Source organism: Pelophylax lessonae (assembly GCF_965119305.1).
Source record: "Pelophylax lessonae genome assembly, chromosome: 2".
In the NCBI taxonomy this organism is placed as follows: domain Eukaryota; kingdom Metazoa; phylum Chordata; class Amphibia; order Anura; family Ranidae; genus Pelophylax; species Pelophylax lessonae.
In genome coordinates, this window is record NC_138769.1 from 241,161,966 (window position 1) to 241,181,604 (window position 19,639).

The window sequence follows — 19,639 nt, forward strand, 5'->3', positions numbered from 1 at the left end:
CTCTTTGTTTAACACACCAGTGATGGTCTGCATGGATCCTCTGTGGGAAAACCTCTCATGTACCCAAGGACATTTCACCCCATGGGTTTAACTTGGCCTTTGTTAAGTTCTTCCAACATAGTCATATCTTGTCACGCAAATATGGAATTTGATTTGTGAGATACCATTTAGAATGCTTTAACAGCTTTTAAATGAAAGGGTTATTGGCAAATCTTTTAGGTTACTGTAAAGCAGAGCTCCAGCCGTTTCTGTGTTTGTGAAAAGTCAGCAAATACAAAAAGTGTAGCTGCTGACTTTTAATAAACACACACTCACCTGTCCCACGATCCAGCGATGTGGCCGCCCGAAGCCCCGCTCCTCTACCTGTCCTCTCGGCGGCTCCGGCATCACTAGTGTGGGCACCTGACTGTGACAGCTTGCGGCTTCACAGCTGGATGCTCACTGCACATATGCGAGTCGTGCTGTGCATCCTGAATGGCCGGACAATCTTCTGGGACCTGTGATGTGTCCCAGAAGATTGCAGGCAGGGAGGGGGAGAGGAGTACTTCCCCTCAAGCAGCCCGAGTGGAAGTGGGAGCGGGTACCTGTCAAAACTAGGCACCTGCTGCCCCCCCCCCAAAAAAAATAAAAAATTACATGCCAAATATGGCATGTCAGGGGTATTTAAAGTGGAAATTCCACTTTTGGGTGGAACTCTGCTTTAATACATATGAGAATAGCAATCAAAAATGTGTCTTTAAATAGCCTTAAACAGAAGATGTTAGTCAGATGTGCTTGCTTAATCTGTACGCCGTACATCTCTCACACTATAGCATATGTTTCTACACTTTTTATATGGGCATGCATGTCTTTGCACTTAGAAGCTAAGGGGTTGGGGAGCCAGCAAATACAGTACTGTGCAAATGTTTTAGACAGGTGTGAAGAAATGCTGTAAAGTCATAATGCTTTTAAAAATGTATATTTTATTTGTTTATTTTTTATAAATTTACAAAATATAAAGTGAGCGAACAGAAGAAAAATCAAAATCAAATCAATATTTTGTGTGACTACCCTTTAGCTTCAAATCAGCATAATTTCTTAAGGCCCGTACACACGTGCAGATTGTCGGCCGAAAAGATTCGGCCGACGACCGATCGGCCGATTTTCGGCTTGTTAGTATGATGCTTCCGACAGCCGACAGCGCACTTTCGGCCGAACAGAATCTGTCGTGCAAGCATTAAAATTTTTGTATGCCGACACCAGAACGGCCGATTGTTCGCCAGTCAGTACAGAATTCGGCCGACAGACAGCAGATTTGCAAGACTGGGCATGCTCAGAGAAGAAAAAACACAGGGAAAGTTAACCATCACATGTCATCTCTACTGCAGTCGGCGCACAAAACTCGTGTGCAGTCTTTTGCACTTTTCAGCGGACAGGACAGCCCGGGGACAAAAGACGGCCGATCGGTACGTGTGTACGGGGCTTTACTATTGCATAAAGTCAGGGATTTTTGTAGGATTAGATTTGTGTATGAATAACCAATTATACCAAGCAGGTGCTAATCCTCATCAATTTCATATGCATGTTGAAACCGTTATTAACTGAAACCGAAACAGCCAAACTCTACTAAGGTGAGGTTGTGGAAGACCATTTTATGTCACAGGTCATACACTATGGCAATACTGAGCACAGCAATAAGACAGTTATACTACATCAGCAAGGTCTCTCCCAGGCAAGGATTTCAAAGCAGGCTAGGGTTTCAAGATGTGCTTTTTAAGCTCTTTTGAAAAAGCACAAAGCAACAATCAGTATTGAGGACTGTAGGTGCAGCAGTTAGCCAAATAAACTTAATGCAGCAGATGAGACACCTCATGTTTACTTCCTTTCATCATTAGAAGATGTCCAGCAGTGCCATCAGCACATAACTGGCAGAAACCAGTGGGACCCAGGTATACTCATTTACTGTTTGGAGAGGCCTGGCCAGAAGTGGTCTCCATGGAAGAATTGCGGCAAAAAAGCCATTCCTCTGACATGGAAACAAGGCTGTGACTCAACTATGCATGAAACCATAGGAACTTGGGTGCAGAAAAATGGCAGCAGGTGTTCTTGACTGATGAATCAAAATTTTAGTTATTTGGGTGTATCAGGAGATAGTTCTTTTGCTGGTGGAGGGCTGGAGAGCAGTACAATAATGAGTATCTGCAGGCAAGAGTAAAGCATTGTGAAGGTTCCTTGCAAGCTTTGGGCTTGCGGACAATTTCTTGGAGTTGGAGATTTGGTCAGGATCAAGAGTGTCCTCAATGCTAAGAAATACAGGCAGATGCCTCTTCATCATTCCATACCATCAGGCAGGCGTGTGCTTGGCCCAAAATGTATTTTGCAGTAGGACAATAAACCCAAACTGGCAGCCAATGTCTACAGCATAAAGAAGAACAAGGAGTCCTGGAAGTGATGGTTTGGCACCCACAGAGCCCTGATCTCAACATCATCATGTCTCTAGGATTACATGAAAAGTCAGAAGAATTTGAGTCAGCCTACAACCACAGAAGATCTGTTAGTTCTTGAAGATGTTTGAAACAACCTACCTGCCGCGTTCCTTCAAAAACGATGTGCAAGTGTACCTGAAAGAATTGCTGCTGTTTTGAAGGTGAAGGTTGGTCACACCAGATATTGAGTTGATTTGGATTTCACTTATGTTTATTTACTTTTCATTTTGTTAATTGATAAAAAATAAACTATTAAAATATCTATTTCCGAAAGTGTTTTTAATTTACAGCATTTTTTTCACACCTGCCTAATGCTTTTGTCGTGTAAATCTAGCCAATAGCTTTGTTTAGGCGTATCCGTGGGCTAAAAGTACCTTTCTTTTTATTTATTATTTATAGTGAACAAAATGTATGTCAGTTGAGATGGTATTCCAATAAAAAGAAGTATAACCGCAATTTACAGTTGGTAGAAACTGTTTCAATAGAGTCCTAGTCTTTACCAGCCTTTTTTCAACCAGGGTACCATGGCACCCTCGGGTCCCTTCTGAGTTTTTCAGAAGGGAAAAATGCCTAGAAATTGCCACAAGTGGCTCAAAAATTGTCAACAAGCCAGTGAGTGGATCAAGTTTGCCCTTTTGTCACACACCGCCCCAGTTTTTTTTATTGTGCAGCATTACAACCTTAGGCACCGTGTGGGCCAACCACTGGCATTCTAACAAGCAGTGATGTCAACGGTTGAAAGGAAGGATGCCAGACACCACCACAGCATCTTTGTATGGCCCTCCCATGTCCCTCTCAGTCAGGGCTGTTGTCACGTTAGCTGAGTAGAATAGTTGTTGATACCAATGTGCAAAGGTGGAAGAATGAATCACTTTAATGTTACTCACGTGTATGGATGCTTCTGTGTTCTGTAAAACTATTAGTTTAGTTGTTTACATTTTAGAATGGGGTGCCTCAGGATTGTGCAGAATTTTAAAGGGCGCCTTGACTGAAAAAAAGGTTTAGAAACACTGGTCTATACAGCAGTCAGGAGAACAGGAGAGAGATCAGTAGTACAAAAGCCTTAAGCTGGCCACCTTGCATCGATCTAATCATTCTCTTTCGTTCATTGACTGACACAGCTCCTGGTATTCATAACTAATAGGTATACTGCCACCTATAGGAGTAGAACACTAGGCAGAAAAGAATTCTGGCTACACCCATGGACAGTCCCAGGGGGTATACTCCCTCTCTCTGCTATAGCCACTCAGTTTTTTTCTGCCTAGTCAGGAGTAAGGGCATAGTTCCTTGCTGGGATCTTTGGTCCTGGCAAATCTTTTTCTTTTTAGGTAGAAATATTTTCTCCTGGATTTTTACTGTGAGATCTACAATCAACTGCCGGACTGGGCGATGGGCTGGATAATCTAGATCCAGTGGTTCCCCCAGTCTGGCCAGTGAGCGTGCGCAGACCTCAACTCTACAGTAGGTTGGCTGTGACATAGCCCCACTGGACGGGGGCTGGCCTGCAAGTTAAACGCCTCGGGACGTCGCGTATGACCGAGTCTCGGCCCGAGTCCCAGCATTCCTCCTGGCCGACAGCCCCCCATTTCGATGGAGAGGGGTTCTGTCTGAAGCGGTGCCCGCCTGGTCCCTGGTATGGTGAGTAGCTGTCCCCCCTCTCCCCTTGGAGGGTTTTGGGGTGGGACAGGTGGACCCCCGGGTTCTTCTCCTTCCCGCAGGCACACCCCTTTGCCGAGCCCCCAGCTGCCCCTCTTCCACATACCCTGGGGCTGTTTGGGTGGTCTGACCACTGCTCCTTCTGGGGTGGGGGCAGGGCGCTCACTAGCATTTGGGGCCAGGGGGAGTGCGGCGACCAGACTATCGACTGTGCTGGAGGAGTTGTACCTGGTGGGCGTTCCTGCCAGGGCCCCCCCATCCTGCCTGGATCTGTCCCTGGGGCCTGGTCTCCCTCCTGGTTCCCTGTATGCCACGTGGGGCAGCCATTATGTTGTAGCCTAGCCTGTGTATTCCTATACACTGCGGCCATGTTTGTGTAGTCCGGCAGCCATTTTGCTGTGCTTTGCCATTGAAAATAGTGGCGGCCATGACAGTGAAGCCCTGTGGGCGGCGCTTTTGGTGGTAGCAGCTCCTCCTATTCCCCTGGTGCTGACTCCTGGATTATTTTACTTCCTGATCGCCGCATGTGTAATGTATTATCCTGGTGCCTGCAAGCGCTTGTTTCTGTGGGTGGTGAGTCTGGTGGGGTTCTCTCCCTCTCTGCTGAGGATTGCTTTGTGCTTTGTGTCTGGCGACTGGTTGGTGCTGACAGTGCGGTGGGGGTTATCCATTAGCAGTGTTATACACCTTTTGTGGGGTCCCCCTGGTGACTCGTAGAGTCTTTGGAGCACATTTCCCCACCTGATCCTCTCTCTGAGGCTGCAAGTCCCTCCAGGTCCCAATCATTTATCCATGCACTGACGGCAGTCCTGGAGTCCCTTGTGTCCCAGGTGGAGGTGGCTTGCAGGCGGCGGGCTAGCAAAAAGCGCCCCCCTCACCTTCCCCTGCCTCATCTGTTTTATCAGATCCTGAATCTGATTCGGCCGCTGTGGACGTGGGTCTCCCTGCTGGGTCTGCGACCACACACATAGAATCCTCTGATAGTGAGGATGATTCCCCCACGTCTGCGACCGCGCATGAAAAGGCGCTGGTGACAGCACTGATTGTATCTGTGCGTGAGACCCTAAAGATGGGGAACGCAGCTGAAGCTGTAACGGAGGTGCAGGTACCCTTTGGCACTCGCATGCTATTCAGAGCAGCAAGGGTGTTTCCTTTCCCCACTTTTTTTGACAGAATTGTCGCTAAAGAGTGGGGATGAACCAAAGCGTCCCCATGGGGTCCCCAAGCGCTTTACTAGGCTTTACCCCTATGAGAAGTCCCTTCTTAAGAAGTGGACTGTGCCACTAGTGGTGGACCCTCCGGTTTCCAGATTGAACAAGGCAACCATGATTCTGGTTGAAGAGTCCCTGGTCTTTAAGGGTCTGCTGACAGGAAGGCGGAGGCTATGGCCCGCAATATGTACACCCTGGCTGGTTCAGCACTGAGGCTGAGATTCACCATTGCCCTGGTGTTGCAGACTCTGACCGAATAAGCTAGGCATTTGCGCTGTGACCTGGGGGGGAAGTAGCTCCCCCCTGCCTCAGCTGGTCCAGGGTCTGCACTTTATCTGTGATGTCTCTTTGGATGTGGCTTCCCTAGTTGCTCGGCTCTCTGTTTCGGCAGTGGTCCTTCGGCGTGCCTTTTGGCTCAAATGCTGGTCTGCGGACCAGACTTCTAAAAAGGCCTTGACTGAACTTCCCTTTCAAGGAGATCGCCTGTTTGGGGCTACCCTGGATGACATCATTAAAGGTCTCATGGGGGGGGGGGAGAGTACCTTTCTTTCGCAAGCTACTAAGGGCAGGGACCCTCGTCGTAGACGTGGGCTCTCCTTCTTGGCTCATAAGAAGTTTTTTCATCCCTCAGGGTCGACTGACAAGGGATCGGAGCCCTTCGGGGCCTCCTCTGGAGGATCCAAGCGAACTTGGTCTGGCAAGTCTAGAGCAGGCTTCTCCAGACCCGCGGACAAGACGCCTTCAGCATTAAGGTGCACCCTTACCCATTTCTGGGGTGTGGGGACGTCTTCGCTGGTTCCCGGACCCGCAGACTCCCCTGGTACAAGCCAGGTGGTTCCATGAGGTCATTCGGTCCGGCTACAAGATCGAGTTTCGTTCTTACCCTCTGCTAAGGTCTTTCCTTCCAATGTGCGATTGTCCCCGGTCCGCTTACAGGCTCTTTTTGGAGCGGTGCAAGACCTTTTACCTTAAAGGGTGATGATCCCTGGTCCGACTTAGGAATGTTTTCAGGGATTTTACTCAAAGCTGTTTACAGTCCCCAGGAAGGAAGGTAAGGTGTGTCCAATTCTGGACCTCAAGGCAGTGGACTGCTTTTTGCGGGTGCAGAAGTTCAGAATGGAGTCCGTTCGCACGGTGGTGGCTTCCCTGCATCAGGGGGATTTTTCTTGCCTCCATCGACATCAAGGACGCTTACCTTCACATTCCAATATGACGGTCTCCAGCCCTTCCCCCGATTTGCTGTGGGAGAGGAGCATTATCAGTTTGTGGCGTTACCTTTTGATCTTGCTTCTGCTCCTTGGGTCTTCACAAAAATTTTTGGTCCGTTGCTAGCATTGTTACGCCAATGGGGGATCGCGGTACTGGGCTACTTGGACGACTTCCATCTGTGAGGCGAGTCTCCTACTGCTCTGGTGGAAAACCTGGAAATCACCATACGAGCTTGAGGGTGTTTGGCTGGATTAAGAATTTTCAGAAGTCTGCTCTGGTTCCGTGCATAAAGCTGGACTATCTGGGTCTGACTCTGGACTCAGCCAGAGTGCTCCTTGCTCTGGACAAACTCCAGAAACTTCAGGCTGTAATTCGTCTCCTGCTGTCCAGCAGATGGTAATGCCTCCGGACTTGCATGCGGGCGCTGGGCCTGATGGTGTCTACCTTGTAGGCAGTTCCGTATGCACAGTTCCATATAAGGTCCCTGCAAGGGAGATTCTGGCCAAATGTGACAAGAATCTGTAGTCTCTGGAGAATCAGATCCGGCTGAGCCGGGGAATGAATGAGTCCCTGATATGGTGGCTTCGTTCTTCGACTGGGCAAATCCTTCCTCCCCTTGTATTGGTGGTCACCATGGATGCCAGCCTGCCTGTCCTTGGCAACATTTCTGCTCAGGGGGTCTGGACCCTGGAAGAGTCCAGACCACTGATCAATGTCTTGGTACTCCGAGCGATCAGACTGTGCCTGGTACATTGGAGGGATCCTCTTCAAGGATGTCCAGAGTGCATGCAATCGGACAATGCCACGGGCGTGGTTTATGTCAATCACCAGGGGGGCAGAAGAATTGTCCTGGTGGCTCTGGATGTAGCCAGCATTCTAAGGTGGGCAGAACCGTTCGTTCCAACCCTCTCTGCTGTACACATTCCCGGAGTGGAAAACTGGCAGGTGGATTACCTCAGTCGGCAGGCGTTGTACCAAGGGGAGTGGTCCCTTCACTCGGAGGTGTTTCATCAGTTGTATCTCTGTTGGGGCATTCCCAAGGTGGATCTGTTGGTGTCCCGAATCAACAAAAAGGTGCATAGGTTTGTTATTCAGTCACGGGATTCTCTGGCGGACGCCACGGAAGCGCTGGTGGCCCCATGAGGTCAGTATAGTCTGATTTATGCCTTCCCTCCTCTCCAACTTCTGCCAAGACTTCTACGCAGGATCGAGGCAGAAGGGATTCTGGCCATCTTAGTGGCCCTGGACTGGCCTTGCCGGGCTTGGTACACCTTTCTGGTGAGGCTGGTCGCCGATGTTCCTTGGAAGCTTCCTTCCAAGGAGGATCTGCTGTACCAAGGATCAATCTTCCATCCTGCTTTTTTAGAGTTGCTGGCTTTGAATGCCAGGTGCTGATGGATAGAGGTTTGTCTGAGTCTGTGATCCCAACACTGTTAAAAGCTAGGAAATCTACATCTAGGAAGATCTACCATCGTACGTGGAAGACGTACATTGCATGGTGTGAGTCCTTCGGGGTTCATTCGCTCTTTTTTCAGATCTTGACCTTCCTTCAACAGGGGGTTGAGCAGAGGCTGGCCTTGAGTACTATCAAGGGTCAAGTCTCAGCCTTAGCAGTCTTCTTTCAACGCCCTTAGCCACATACTCCTTGGTGCGTACTTTTCTTCAGGTAGTTAGGCACTTGACCCCTCCAGTGTGGTCTCTTTTGCCGCCTTGGGACCTCATTTTAGTGCTTTCAGTCCTCCAGAAGCCCCTTTTTTGAGAATCTTTGGGAGATTCCCCTGCTTACGCTGTCCCAGAAGGTAGTCTTTTTGGGGGCTTTCACCTCTGCGCGCAGGGTGTCAGAATTTGGTAGCGTTACCCTGTCGTTTACCTTACTTGGTGATTCACAGTAATAAGGTGGTTCTTCGCCCCTGTCTGTTGTTCCTTCCTCGGGTTGTCCCTGATTTTCATTTGAATGAAGACATTGTGTTGCCTTTCCTGTGTCCCAGGCCAAAACATCCGAAGGAAATTGTTTTGCATGCCTTGGATGTGGTCCGGGCGATTAGGTTGTACCTGGCAGCTACGGAGCCTCCTGGGCCTTCCATCATCAAGCGTCAGTGACGCAGGTTTGCAAGACGACCACCTGGTCGTTGGTGCACACTTTCACAAAGCTCTATAAAGTGAATGTGTTGGCATCTGTGGATGCTTCCTTTGGCCGCAAGATTTTGCAGGCTTCTGTTTAGAGGATCTGGTCCTCTTTGAGGGTGTATTGTTTTTTTCTGGTGAGCTCCAGTTGTTTTGGTTGAGCTCCTGTTTACCTGGTTGGCTATAGTTAGCCTTGGGAATTTATTTTTTGCTGTTCCCACCCCCCATGTTTAACACTACTTTGGGACGTCCCAATGGTTAAGAAGATCAGGAGCTGTGTCCGTCAATAAAAGAAAGAGAAAATGGGATTTTTGACTTACCGTAAAATCCATTTTCTCTGATGTTTATTGATGGACACAGCACCCACCCCTCTGTGGAGTTGTAATTCTAATTGTAATTTTGTTACTGCTTGTAACAAAACTGAGTACCTTTAGAAGAGAGAGGGAGTATACCCCCTGGGACTGCCCATAGGCGTAGCCAGCCTTTTTTTTTTCTGCCTAGGGGCAGTATAACCCAATGGTTAAAAAGATCAGGAGCTGTGTCCTTCAATGAACATCAGAGAAATGGATTTTACGGTAAGTCAAAAATCCTATTTCTCTTACGTCCTCCGACAGTCGCCGCCTCTCTATATTCGTCACTATGGGGTTATTGACCTTTGCTCCGTAGGAGTAGCTAGGCAACAGAATATGTCAATATTAAAGCTTTTAGCATATCCCACCCCCAGGGGGTGGTCCCCTCAGTCAATACCCTCCTGCTTCCTGTATCCATACCTCAGTTTCATTGTCTAGCTTTCAGGAGTTAGCTGGCTGTTTCTGTGCTGGGGCATTTTGTCTCAGCCTTTATCTTCTATTTGATTTATTTGAGTTTTTTTCTCTCTCTTTACTTAGCTGTTACTTTTGTCAGCATTAGTTAGTTCTTCTGATGAAGAGGATAGTGCGGGCTGGGTCTCGGGCTGGCCCGCCTGGTCGCAGGTTGTGGGCCAGTGGCTTCCCAGCCTGCCATTGAGCGTTCAGTCAGGTATTTTTCCTGGCATATGTGAACGACCCATCCCTGTTCGCTGCAGGGATGCTGTGGTGAGGTGGCTTCCTCACTGGACGCCATGTGGTTTCGCACCGCAGTTCTACTGCGTCCTGGCTGCGACTCTCCCTGTCCCATGTGCAGTGGCTTGATCGCTTGTGCGGGTTCCCCACGCCATTCAGAAGGTAAGTGTATTCTGTGTGGGAACCTGTCTGTTTAGTGGGTGTCAGTCTCGGACTGTGTAACCCTGCATGTCTGTTCACACTATTGGGCTCCCTGTCTGGATGCTGCTGTGGGCTGCAAGGAGGGGGGCTGTTATACACTGTTCTGTGTTACAAACTGTGTGATTCTCTGTGTGACATGCTGTATGTTGTAGGGCATGCTGTGGTACATGTTTTGTGCAACATGCGGTGGCCGCTGCTGCGGTCCGCCATTTTATTAATAGCTGCAGGCATATGAGGGTTTTTTCTGTATGCTGGGAGCGGCGTTTTTTGCACCAAGCGCCGCCATTTCGGCGGCGATCGCTCCGGCCTCATGTTAGCACTGCATTTACTTCCTCCCCCGGCGGCCATTTTTTTGTAGCCTTCCATAGGCTTTATAGGAGCGGCTTCTATTGCATCACTTCCTTTTCCCTGGGCACACCGATCGATACAGCAGCAGCAGTGATCTCTCCAGGTTTTTACTCTCTTTATTCCTGTATTCCTTGCCTGAGTTTGTAATTTTCCCTGTGGGGGTCGGCTTGTGCTGGTGTGTGTGAGCGGTGGGCTGCGCTCGCCGCACTTTTAAAGGGGCAGTTACCCTTTTTTCTCCTGCACACTTCTGGGGGCATGGATTCTCAGGAAAGCAAATTTCCTCCCACTTTGCTGGAAGGCCAAGGGGCTGCTGCTGTTCCCCCTGAGGGGGGGGGATTTGGCCACCATTGTGGCTAACCTGGCTGCTCAGGTATAGATGCTTGTGGCTGCTCAATCCACTAAACGGCCCAGAGTTTCAATCTCCTCTGATTCAGAGGGCGATGGCGATGGGGCTGCTATGGCTGGGGTCCCCTTATCGGGGTCCCGTTCGTCCCTGGACTTTGCAGGGTCGGAAGGGGAGGCAGAGGTTGAAGTGGTTGATGATTCTCCCCCTGGCTCGTCTGAAGAGCTTGCAATCATGGATGAATTGGTTGCTTCTATCAAACAAACGCTGCATTTGCAGGATGAACCATGTCCTCCTGCCGTCCTGGCCTCTTATGGGACGCAGCGGAGACGCAAAATGTCGCAGGTTTTCCCTTGCACTGAGGATTTTCAGCGCGCTGTTAGTGAACAATGGCGCAATCTAAAAAAGCCTTTTGCTGTGCCCAGTAGGTTTAAGCTGCGTTATCCTTCTCACGCCTGCCACTGACGAACGCTGGTGTGTTCCACCTCCGGTGGATCACGCGGTGGCGGTTTTGAATAAATCCACTGCGATTTCAGCAGAGGATACCCCGGTGTTCCGGGACCCTACTGACAGGAGGCTGGAGTCTCTTGCCCGCCATACTTACTCGGTTACCGGTTCCATGCTAAAAGTTATTTTTGCTTCCCTTATGGCAGCTCAGGCTGTCGCGGATTGGACGCAGGTGCTCAGGCGCGTCCTGGTGGCTGATTCTGCCCCGCCGACGACGTTGGCTATGGTGGATCAGATTCATCCGGGTGTCATGTATTTGTGTGATGCGGAATTAGATGTAATTCCTTTGGCTGCATGTGTGCACAGCGTGGCGGTGTTGACACGCCGTTTGATTTGGCTGAAATGTTGGTCTGTGGACCAATCTTCTCGCAAAACTTTATCCAATTTGCCATATACAGGATCTCGCCTTTTTGGCGACTCCCTTGATTCACTGATAAAGGGTATTTCTGGGGGTAAGAGCACTCTTTTGCCCCAGACTCACAAGTCTAAGTTTGTTCGTGGTAAGAAGAATACCTCGTTTAGACCCTCTCAGGGGTCCTTTCGTGCCTTTCGGTCGCACTATAAGGGCAAGCCCTTCAAAGGACAAGGCTCCCAGAAAAAGCCGTGGGCAGGTAAGCAGAAGTCCGGCCAGTCCGGGTCCGCTGCCCATAACAATGCGGCCTGAAGGGACGCCCTCACCCAGTTCTGGGGTGGGGGGACGTTTGCTCGGTTTTCTTCAACCCTGGCTGGCCCGCGTTCGGGACAGGTGGGTTCAGGAGATCGTTCGGTCCGGGTACAAGATCGAGTTCCTATCTCGGCCGGCGAACAGGTTTTTTCCCTCAAACCTTCAGCTGTCTCCGGAGCGTTTGCGGGATCTGCACCTGGCGGTGCAGGACCTGCGGGCTCAGGGAGTGGTGGTTCCGGTGCCTCATCGGGACAGATTTCGGGGATTTTATTCAAATCTGTTCACTGTGCCCAGAAAGGAGGGCAAGGTACGTCCAATTCTGGACTTAAAAGCTCTGAACCGCTTTGTGCGGATTCGCAAGTTCCGTATGGAATCCCTGCGCTCGGTGGTGGCTGCTCTAGTTCCGGGAGAATTCATGGCCTCCATCGACTTAAAGGATGCGTACCTACACATCCCCATTTGCGAGGGTCACCAGAGGTACCTTCGATTCGCCATTGCGGAGGATCATTACCAATTCGTGGCGTTACCCTTCGGTCTCGCTTCGGCTCCGCGGGTTTTCACCAAGGTGCTTGCACCGGTTCTGGCCTTACTGAGAGCCCAGGGTATCTCAATCCTGGGGTATCTGGACGACATTCTGGTTCGGTCTGCAACCAGTCAGGGTCTGGTGAAGGACCTGTCCGTCACGATGCAGACTCTGCAGGAGTTTGGTTGGACGATAAACTTCCCAAAATCGACGCTGTGCCCGTCGGTTCGTCTTCCCTATCTGGGAATGATCCTGGACTCTGTTCAGGCGAAAGTTTTCCTACCGGAAGACAAGCTCAAGACACTTCAGGACGAAGTCAGGTCCCTTCGGGACGCTCCGTGCTCATCCCTCCGGACGGGCATGAGGTGTTTAGGTTTGATGGTCTCGGCCTTCGAGGCGATTCCCTTTGCCCAGTTTCACACGAGGGGTCTCCAGGCGGAGATCCTGTCCAGGTGGGACGGGCGACCACAATCTCTGGATCTTCGGATCTCGTTGAGTCCTCGCACCAGAAGGGATCTTCTGTGGTGGCTACAGTCCCCGGCGGTGTCGGGGGGCAAGTCTTTTCGTCCGCTTTCATGGACGGTGATCACCACGGATGCCAGCCTGTCGGGCTGGGGTTGTGTTCTCTGCGTTCTGTCCGCCCAGGGTACTTGGTCGGAGGGGGAGTCCTCCCTTCCGATCAACATTCTGGAATTGCGGGCGATAAATCTCTGCCTTCGACGTTGGACGGACAAGCTTCAGGGCCGTCCGGTTCGGGTGCAGACGGACAATGCCACAGCGGTGGCCTACATCAACCACCAAGGGGGCACCAGGAGTGCCCGAGCGGCTCGGGAAGTAGCCGACATTCTGTCTTGGGCCGAGACGCACGTCCCGGCGATAACGGCAGTTCACATTCCGGGGGTGGAGAACTGGCAGGCGGATTATCTGAGCCGCCAGACTCTGGACCAGGGGGAATGGTCGCTCCACCCGGATGTCTTCCAGATGTTGTGCGCAAAGTGGGGTCTTCCGGATGTGGACCTGTTCGCGTCTCGTCTGAACAACAAGGTGGGAAGGTTCGTGGCAAGGACGCGCGATCCTCGGGCAGACGCGTTAGTGGCTCCGTGGCATCAGTATCGACTGATGTATGCATTCCCACCAATTCAGTTGCTATCCCGGTTCCTTCGCAGGCTGTCCTCGGAACCAAAAATGGTGATTCTGGTGGCGCCAGACTGGCCCCGCCGGTCTTGGTACACAGACCTCGTGAATCTGGCGGTCGACGCTCCGTGGCGTCTGCCTCTTCGAGAAGACCTTCTGTCTCAAGGACCGATATTCCATCCTGCTTTACAGTCGCTGGCTTTGACGGCCTGGCTGTTGAAACCGAGGTCCTGAAGGATAGGGGTCTCTCTCCGGAGGTCATTCATACTTTGATCAATGCTAGAAAGGCCTCTTCGGGGAAGATATACTACCGTACTTGGAAGGCCTATTTTGCCTGGTGTGAGTCCAGGGGGTTTTCCCCTCGCTCATACTCGGTGTCTAGGGTGTTGTCTTTCCTTCAAGCGGGTGTGGACCAGCGTTTGGCGTTGGCCACGATTAAGGGTCAGATTTCTGCGCTGGCCGTTCTTTTTCAACGCCCTGTGGCGTCTAATTCTCTGGTTGGCACTTTTGTTCAAGGAGTGCGACCCCTGGTCCCTCCTCGGAGGGAGCCTTTGCCTCCGTGGGACTTGAACCTCGTTCTGTCCGTGTTACAACATGCTCCTTTTGAAAAGATCAGGGAGATCTCGTTGCCTCTGTTGTCCAAGAAGGTCGCCTTTTTGGTGGCGATCACTTCGGCTCGCAGAGTATCGAAGCTGGCAGCTTTGTCCTGCAGGTCTCCATATCTGGTGCTCCACTTGGATAAGGTGGTCTTGCGACCTAATCCTTCTTTTCTTCCGAAAAGGATCTCGGAGTTTCACCTCAATGAGGACATTGTCTTGCCTTCACTTTGCGCGAAGCCTAAGCATCCGAAGGAGGTGGCCTTACATTCCTTGGATGTTGTTCGGGCGATCAGGGTTTACCTGTCGGCGACTAAGTCTTTTCCCTCTTTGTCCTTCCTGAGGGGCCTCGGAAGGGCTTGGCGGCGTCGGCTTCTACCATCGCCAAATGGATCAGACAGACCATTGAACAGGCATATGCTTTGAAGGGAAAAGTTCCCCCTATGCCTGTGAAGGCGCACTCTACAAGATCTCTGAGTACGTCTTGGGCCTGTCATCATCGGGCTTCTGTGGCTCAGGTGTGTAAGGCGGCGACTTGGTCGTCCGTTCACACCTTCTCAAAGTTCTACAAAGTGGATGTTCAGGCATCGGCAGATGCTTCCTTTGGCCGCAAGGTTCTTAGTGCGGCGGTACCTTAGGGTCCCTTGTTTTTTTTGGGCCCTTGGCTGTTTGGGATGTTTTTTTATCCCTAGGTTATTTGTTCTTCCTGGGTTGTTGCTCCTGTTGAGCAAAACTTTATTTTCATGTTGCCCAGTTGGTTTCCTTCCTTTGGTAAGGTTCCTTTCTCTGATGTGGGTCCTGCGTTGCCTTGGGCGCGGCTGCGTTTCCCACCCCTCATGTTTTTGTACTGCTTTGGGACGTCCCCATAGTGACGAATATGGAGAGGCGGCGACTGTCGGAGGACGTAAGAGAAAGCGGAATTTTTGTAAAATCTTACCTGTAAAATTCCTTTCTCTGAGTCCTCCGACAGTCGCCGCCCCCGCCCCTCTTTTGGGGTTTGTTTATGTACTCTACTGCTATTCTACTGAAACTGAGGTATGGATACAGGAAGCAGGAGGGTATTGCCTGAGGGGACCACCCCCTGGGGGTGGGATATGCTAAAAGCTTTAATATTGACATATTCTGTTGCCTAGCTACTCCTACGGAGCAAAGGTCAATAACCCCATAGTGACGAATATGGAGAGGCGGCGACTGTCGGAGGACTCGGAGAAAGGAATTTTACAGGTAAGATTTTACAAAAATTCCGTTTTTCAGTTACTCCTACATTGCAGAACAATATTATGTGTGTTGCTTTGTTAAATGATGAATCGCTTGCAATCACGCATACCTAAATCAGTTACATATTCCTGTGTGTATGGCCATCTTTAGACATGGCAGAAAGGTTCCCTATACATAATACTATTATTTGAGGTTTTTGTATGTGTACTGTACGTTAATGCCTGCTAACTTAGTAAATATACACAGGACACTAATTATTTTAATTTATACAATATGCACGAATATATTGTAGGGTGCTTACAGTTAACTTTTAACTTTGTGAATACTTTTATAAAGGTTAAATGTATGTGTTTTTCATATATTTTAATTATTGATAGTTTTTAATGTTTATGTTTCTACATTTTATCACTTCTCACTATTGTCCCATATCTGTTATTTTTGCTGTTATTTTCGTTAATAAGCAATTGTTTTATTTTCTTCTTTTGAGTAGAGTATCACATTTGATTAATTAGAATAGAGCTTCAGTAGTGGTAACTTAGTTTTCCTCATTAGAAAGAAACTGAGAGTGAGAAATGGAATTAGACCATTAATAGCTCTTTATATAAACCTATTAGAACTTCCCAAAAGTGTTGAATTAGACAATAAAATGTTTCCTTTAGAGACTTTATAGCTATTATATAAAAAATGTGTTGTAATACCTAGTAATACCCTGTAATACCAAAAGTATTCTGTGTTTTCTTCTAGTATTTGCTTGAAATGAAAAGCTTGATAATGCCACCAGAGCATATATTGAAACGTGGAGACAGTGAGGCTGTAGCATATGCCTTTTTCCATCTTCAACACTGGAAACGGGTAGAGGGTGCATTGAATTTACTGCACTGCACATGGGAGGGCAGTAAGTATGGCTTGTTATTATACTGTACCGTTTGTTGCTTCATTGCTTAGGTTCATAACCTGCCCATCTTAATTAAATTGTCAGCACCAGTGGAATGCTCTGCTGCCTATATTAATTTCAAAGGGGCCCCTACCACTTGTGCTATTGTTTGAAGTGGGAATACTAATTTAGTTATGTCAATGCACCATTCAGCAGAGATCAAAGAGATCATCCTATCTTTATCTGTCCCGGTAGGATCTGGGTAATGAAGGTTTGTTTTTAAAATTAGACATATATGTAACCTTTTTATATTTTGTTTTCACATGAAATTATGATTTTCATAGTTTAGATATTGCTCAGCATAAATACTGTGGCATTTAAACTGTGCTTGTATTTCAATCAACAGAAAATGTGTTGGCTAGTGTGTACATAATGTCACTATTAAGATTATCACATTCAGTTTTACTTATACTTTTATTACTTAGAAGAACCTAAGTTTTATTCCTTGAACTTGTGTAAGGATCAAAAAATTCGGTTTTAGTTGAATTTCAAACAAGCTTTAACCACTCGTCGACTGCCTATAGTATATATACATCATTACTTTGAAGTTTAAAGCTGAGGTTATGGCAGCAGCTAGCTGCCATAACACCGGTATCATTTATTTTATGTGGGCGATTCGAGATCTGCTAAAACTGTTCCTGGTTGCAGATTCGCCATAGGATCACCTTTAGAGGGGGCGGGAGAGGTGCCTCCTTCCACCGCTTTCTTATTGTTTCCAGGGTTTACCGGAGCCTTCGGTAAACCTGGAAGCGATCTGATCCGGCTGATGGCTAGGCAGAAAGTCCAGTGAGGGCAAGATTGCTTCCACTTAGCTCTATGCCCTTGGAGGACCAGAGTGACCTCTGAAGTCACTTCTGGTTAAAAGTTAAAATGCAAAAAAAAAATAAGAAAAAATAAATACATTTAAAGCGCCCCATCCCTTTGTGCTCGCGTGCAGAAGCAATCACATAAGTCGCGCCCGCATATATAAACAATGTTCAAACCACACATGTAAGGTATCGCCGCAATCGTTGGAGTTGGAGCAATAATGCTAGCAGTAGGCCTCCTATTTAACTCTAAACAAGTAACCTTAAATGCCTTTTAAATGCCTCTTTACAGGAGACTCTGTTATCTGACATTGTTATACTCTCTTAATGCTGGTTCACACTATTGCGATGCAGGAACGCTGCGAATCTACTTCACCCTTCCATATGCGAATCACTGGGGGTGTCAATTCAAAGTTAACGACACCCCGAGATCAGCTCGCATATCGCACTGCGAACTGATAGTTCGCACATGAATCAGATCGCACTGGTGTGAACCACCATGTGATCCAATTCTGCTGTGTCCTGTGTGGGCCCTGTGTGTGTTCAATGCGATTCATATGCAAATTCAGCCTTACAATCTGTATGGCTGAAATCACACCGCACAGACATCGCATGTGATTTTAGGAGCAGTGTGCGATGTCTGTCATCGCAATAGTGTGAACCGACACACAGGAGTTGTGGGATAATGTGGATGATTTACTGAAACTGGAGAGTGCAAAATCTGGTGCAGCTGTGCATGGTAATCAATCAGCATCCAGGTTTTATTGTCAAAGCTTAATTGAACAAGTTGAAGTTAAAAGTTAGTTGGCTACCATGCACAGCTGCACCAGATTTTGAGTACATCAATTTCAGTAAATCTCCCCCAATGTGTGAGGCCATTCAATTAAAGTGTTACTAACGTCAGAATTTTTTTTAAATTAAAATAACAAACATGTCATACTTACCTGCTCTGTGCAGTAGTATTGCACAGAGTGGCCCCGATCCTCCTCTTCTGGGGTCCCTGGCGGCGACCTTGGCTCCTCCTCTTCTTCTTATGTGCACCATATCCAGCTGCTTCTTATGGGGAGAAGCGTGGTCTGCGCGCTCCCAACCTGTGCGTCTATGGAGTTGCGCTGCATAGACTTACACAGCTGGATCTAGGTCCGCCCCCTCCCCCACTTCCTTTTCACTGCATTTGATTGACAGCAGCAAGAGCCAATGGCTCCTGTTGCTTCTTGAATGCTGTGTGAAGTGTAAGAGCAGGGAGAATAGATCAGCGCTGTGCACGGTTGCATCTATTCTCCCCTCTCTTACACTTCACACAGGGGAAGAGGGGCACAGGGAAATTGAAAATGTTTTTTACCCTAATGCAACTAATGCATTTAGGTAAAAAACTTTTTTTTTTAGGTTTAGTAACACTTTAACTGGTTGCTGAGGAAGGTTCTTCACAACAATTACTTCTAAAGCTCTACCTAATTTTCAAGTAGGGACAACCATACATGTTACTGAAGCATTTTTGACCTTTATGTGGTCAGGAGTAATAGACATTGACTGGAACATTATATGGTTTATATAGATCGGCATTTAGAACCTACCTGACTGCTCATCTTCGCACTGCCAGCTTCAAAGTCTGTTTAAAGGAAGTGAAGCTTCCCAACACAGCTTATGGTGTTCAATGAACCCTATCAGCTAGTGCACCAATGATGTACACAAATGCTTGAAATTGGACATGTGCAATTTATTTACATCAACCTTCATTTTAAAGCACACGTATCTAGTGATCAAAGACAGTTGTGCAGAGGTCAGTTCCGCTTTTTTGGTTAAAATGTGAAAGTGGTGCTAGTATAAGCCATCAGATGGACTCTAAATGTCGATTTCACAGGCACTTAGCTGAAGTGCCTAATTCTTTTGCGCCAGGCTTGCCATATGCATAAAGTACAGGCCTGAGTGCTTGTTCACATTTTAGCAGTTTAGCAAAGCGGTGCAGTACATAACTGCATATAAGCTGGTCTGTTTTACTCGGTGGCTCGGTACAGTTCTTTGTGCTTACATGGGTTACACTGTGACTCTGTGCTTCTAAACTACCACAAATTTACTGGTTGAACTCGATGGACATAATTATTTTTTCAGTCTAACTATGTAACTATGTAAAATAAGAGAACCTTTTTCAGTGCACATATCAAACCAACCCTTGAAAATATGGTTATACACATGATTGATACCAAAAAATAAATGTAACTTTCAGCTTTCTTGCCTTTAGATGTAACGGCTGCATTTGTTTTCTTTTTCTCTGACTTTCTGTTTCCATTATTTTAACCTAGTGATCCTGCCAGTAATACATTTTCTATTGTAGGGTGACAACAATTCCTAATTGTACTGTATCAATGGAGGAGTAGTGTTGTCATGATAGGGCAGGAAGTGTTTTTGAAATACAGAACATTTACCTCTCTGCTCATATCAATAAAATGGGGGGGAGGGGGGGTAGTGTTTTTTTTAGTTCAAAAAGGCAAAAGTGGCTAATAACATTTCATGTGATTTTAATACAAGCTCACTGGATTTTTGGCTGGATCAGCAGCTGTTTTTTGCATATTGAACAGATGTAACAAACAAATGTAATAGTATACGTAACAGCCAAATTTGGAAGCAGAAGATAAGAAGTCAGTTGCTTGGGTTTACATACA

At 48.0% G+C, this 19,639-nt stretch overlaps 1 protein-coding gene across 5 annotated transcripts in view; it reads left to right on the top strand.

The window, feature by feature from the left end:
* Positions 1–19,639, top strand: part of ST7L (suppression of tumorigenicity 7 like) — a 270,999-nt gene that overhangs the window by 161,783 nt on the left and 89,577 nt on the right. For 4 of the 5 annotated variants that reach the window (XM_082248423.1, XM_082248425.1, XM_082248424.1 and 1 more), the window contains exon 12: positions 15,984–16,134. The exons of the other annotated variant lie outside the window; for it this stretch is intronic. In XM_082248423.1, the coding sequence (XP_082104549.1) occupies positions 15,984–16,134 (151 nt within the window). The remainder of the gene's footprint in view (positions 1–15,983; positions 16,135–19,639) is intronic. 5 annotated transcript variants of the gene reach the window in all.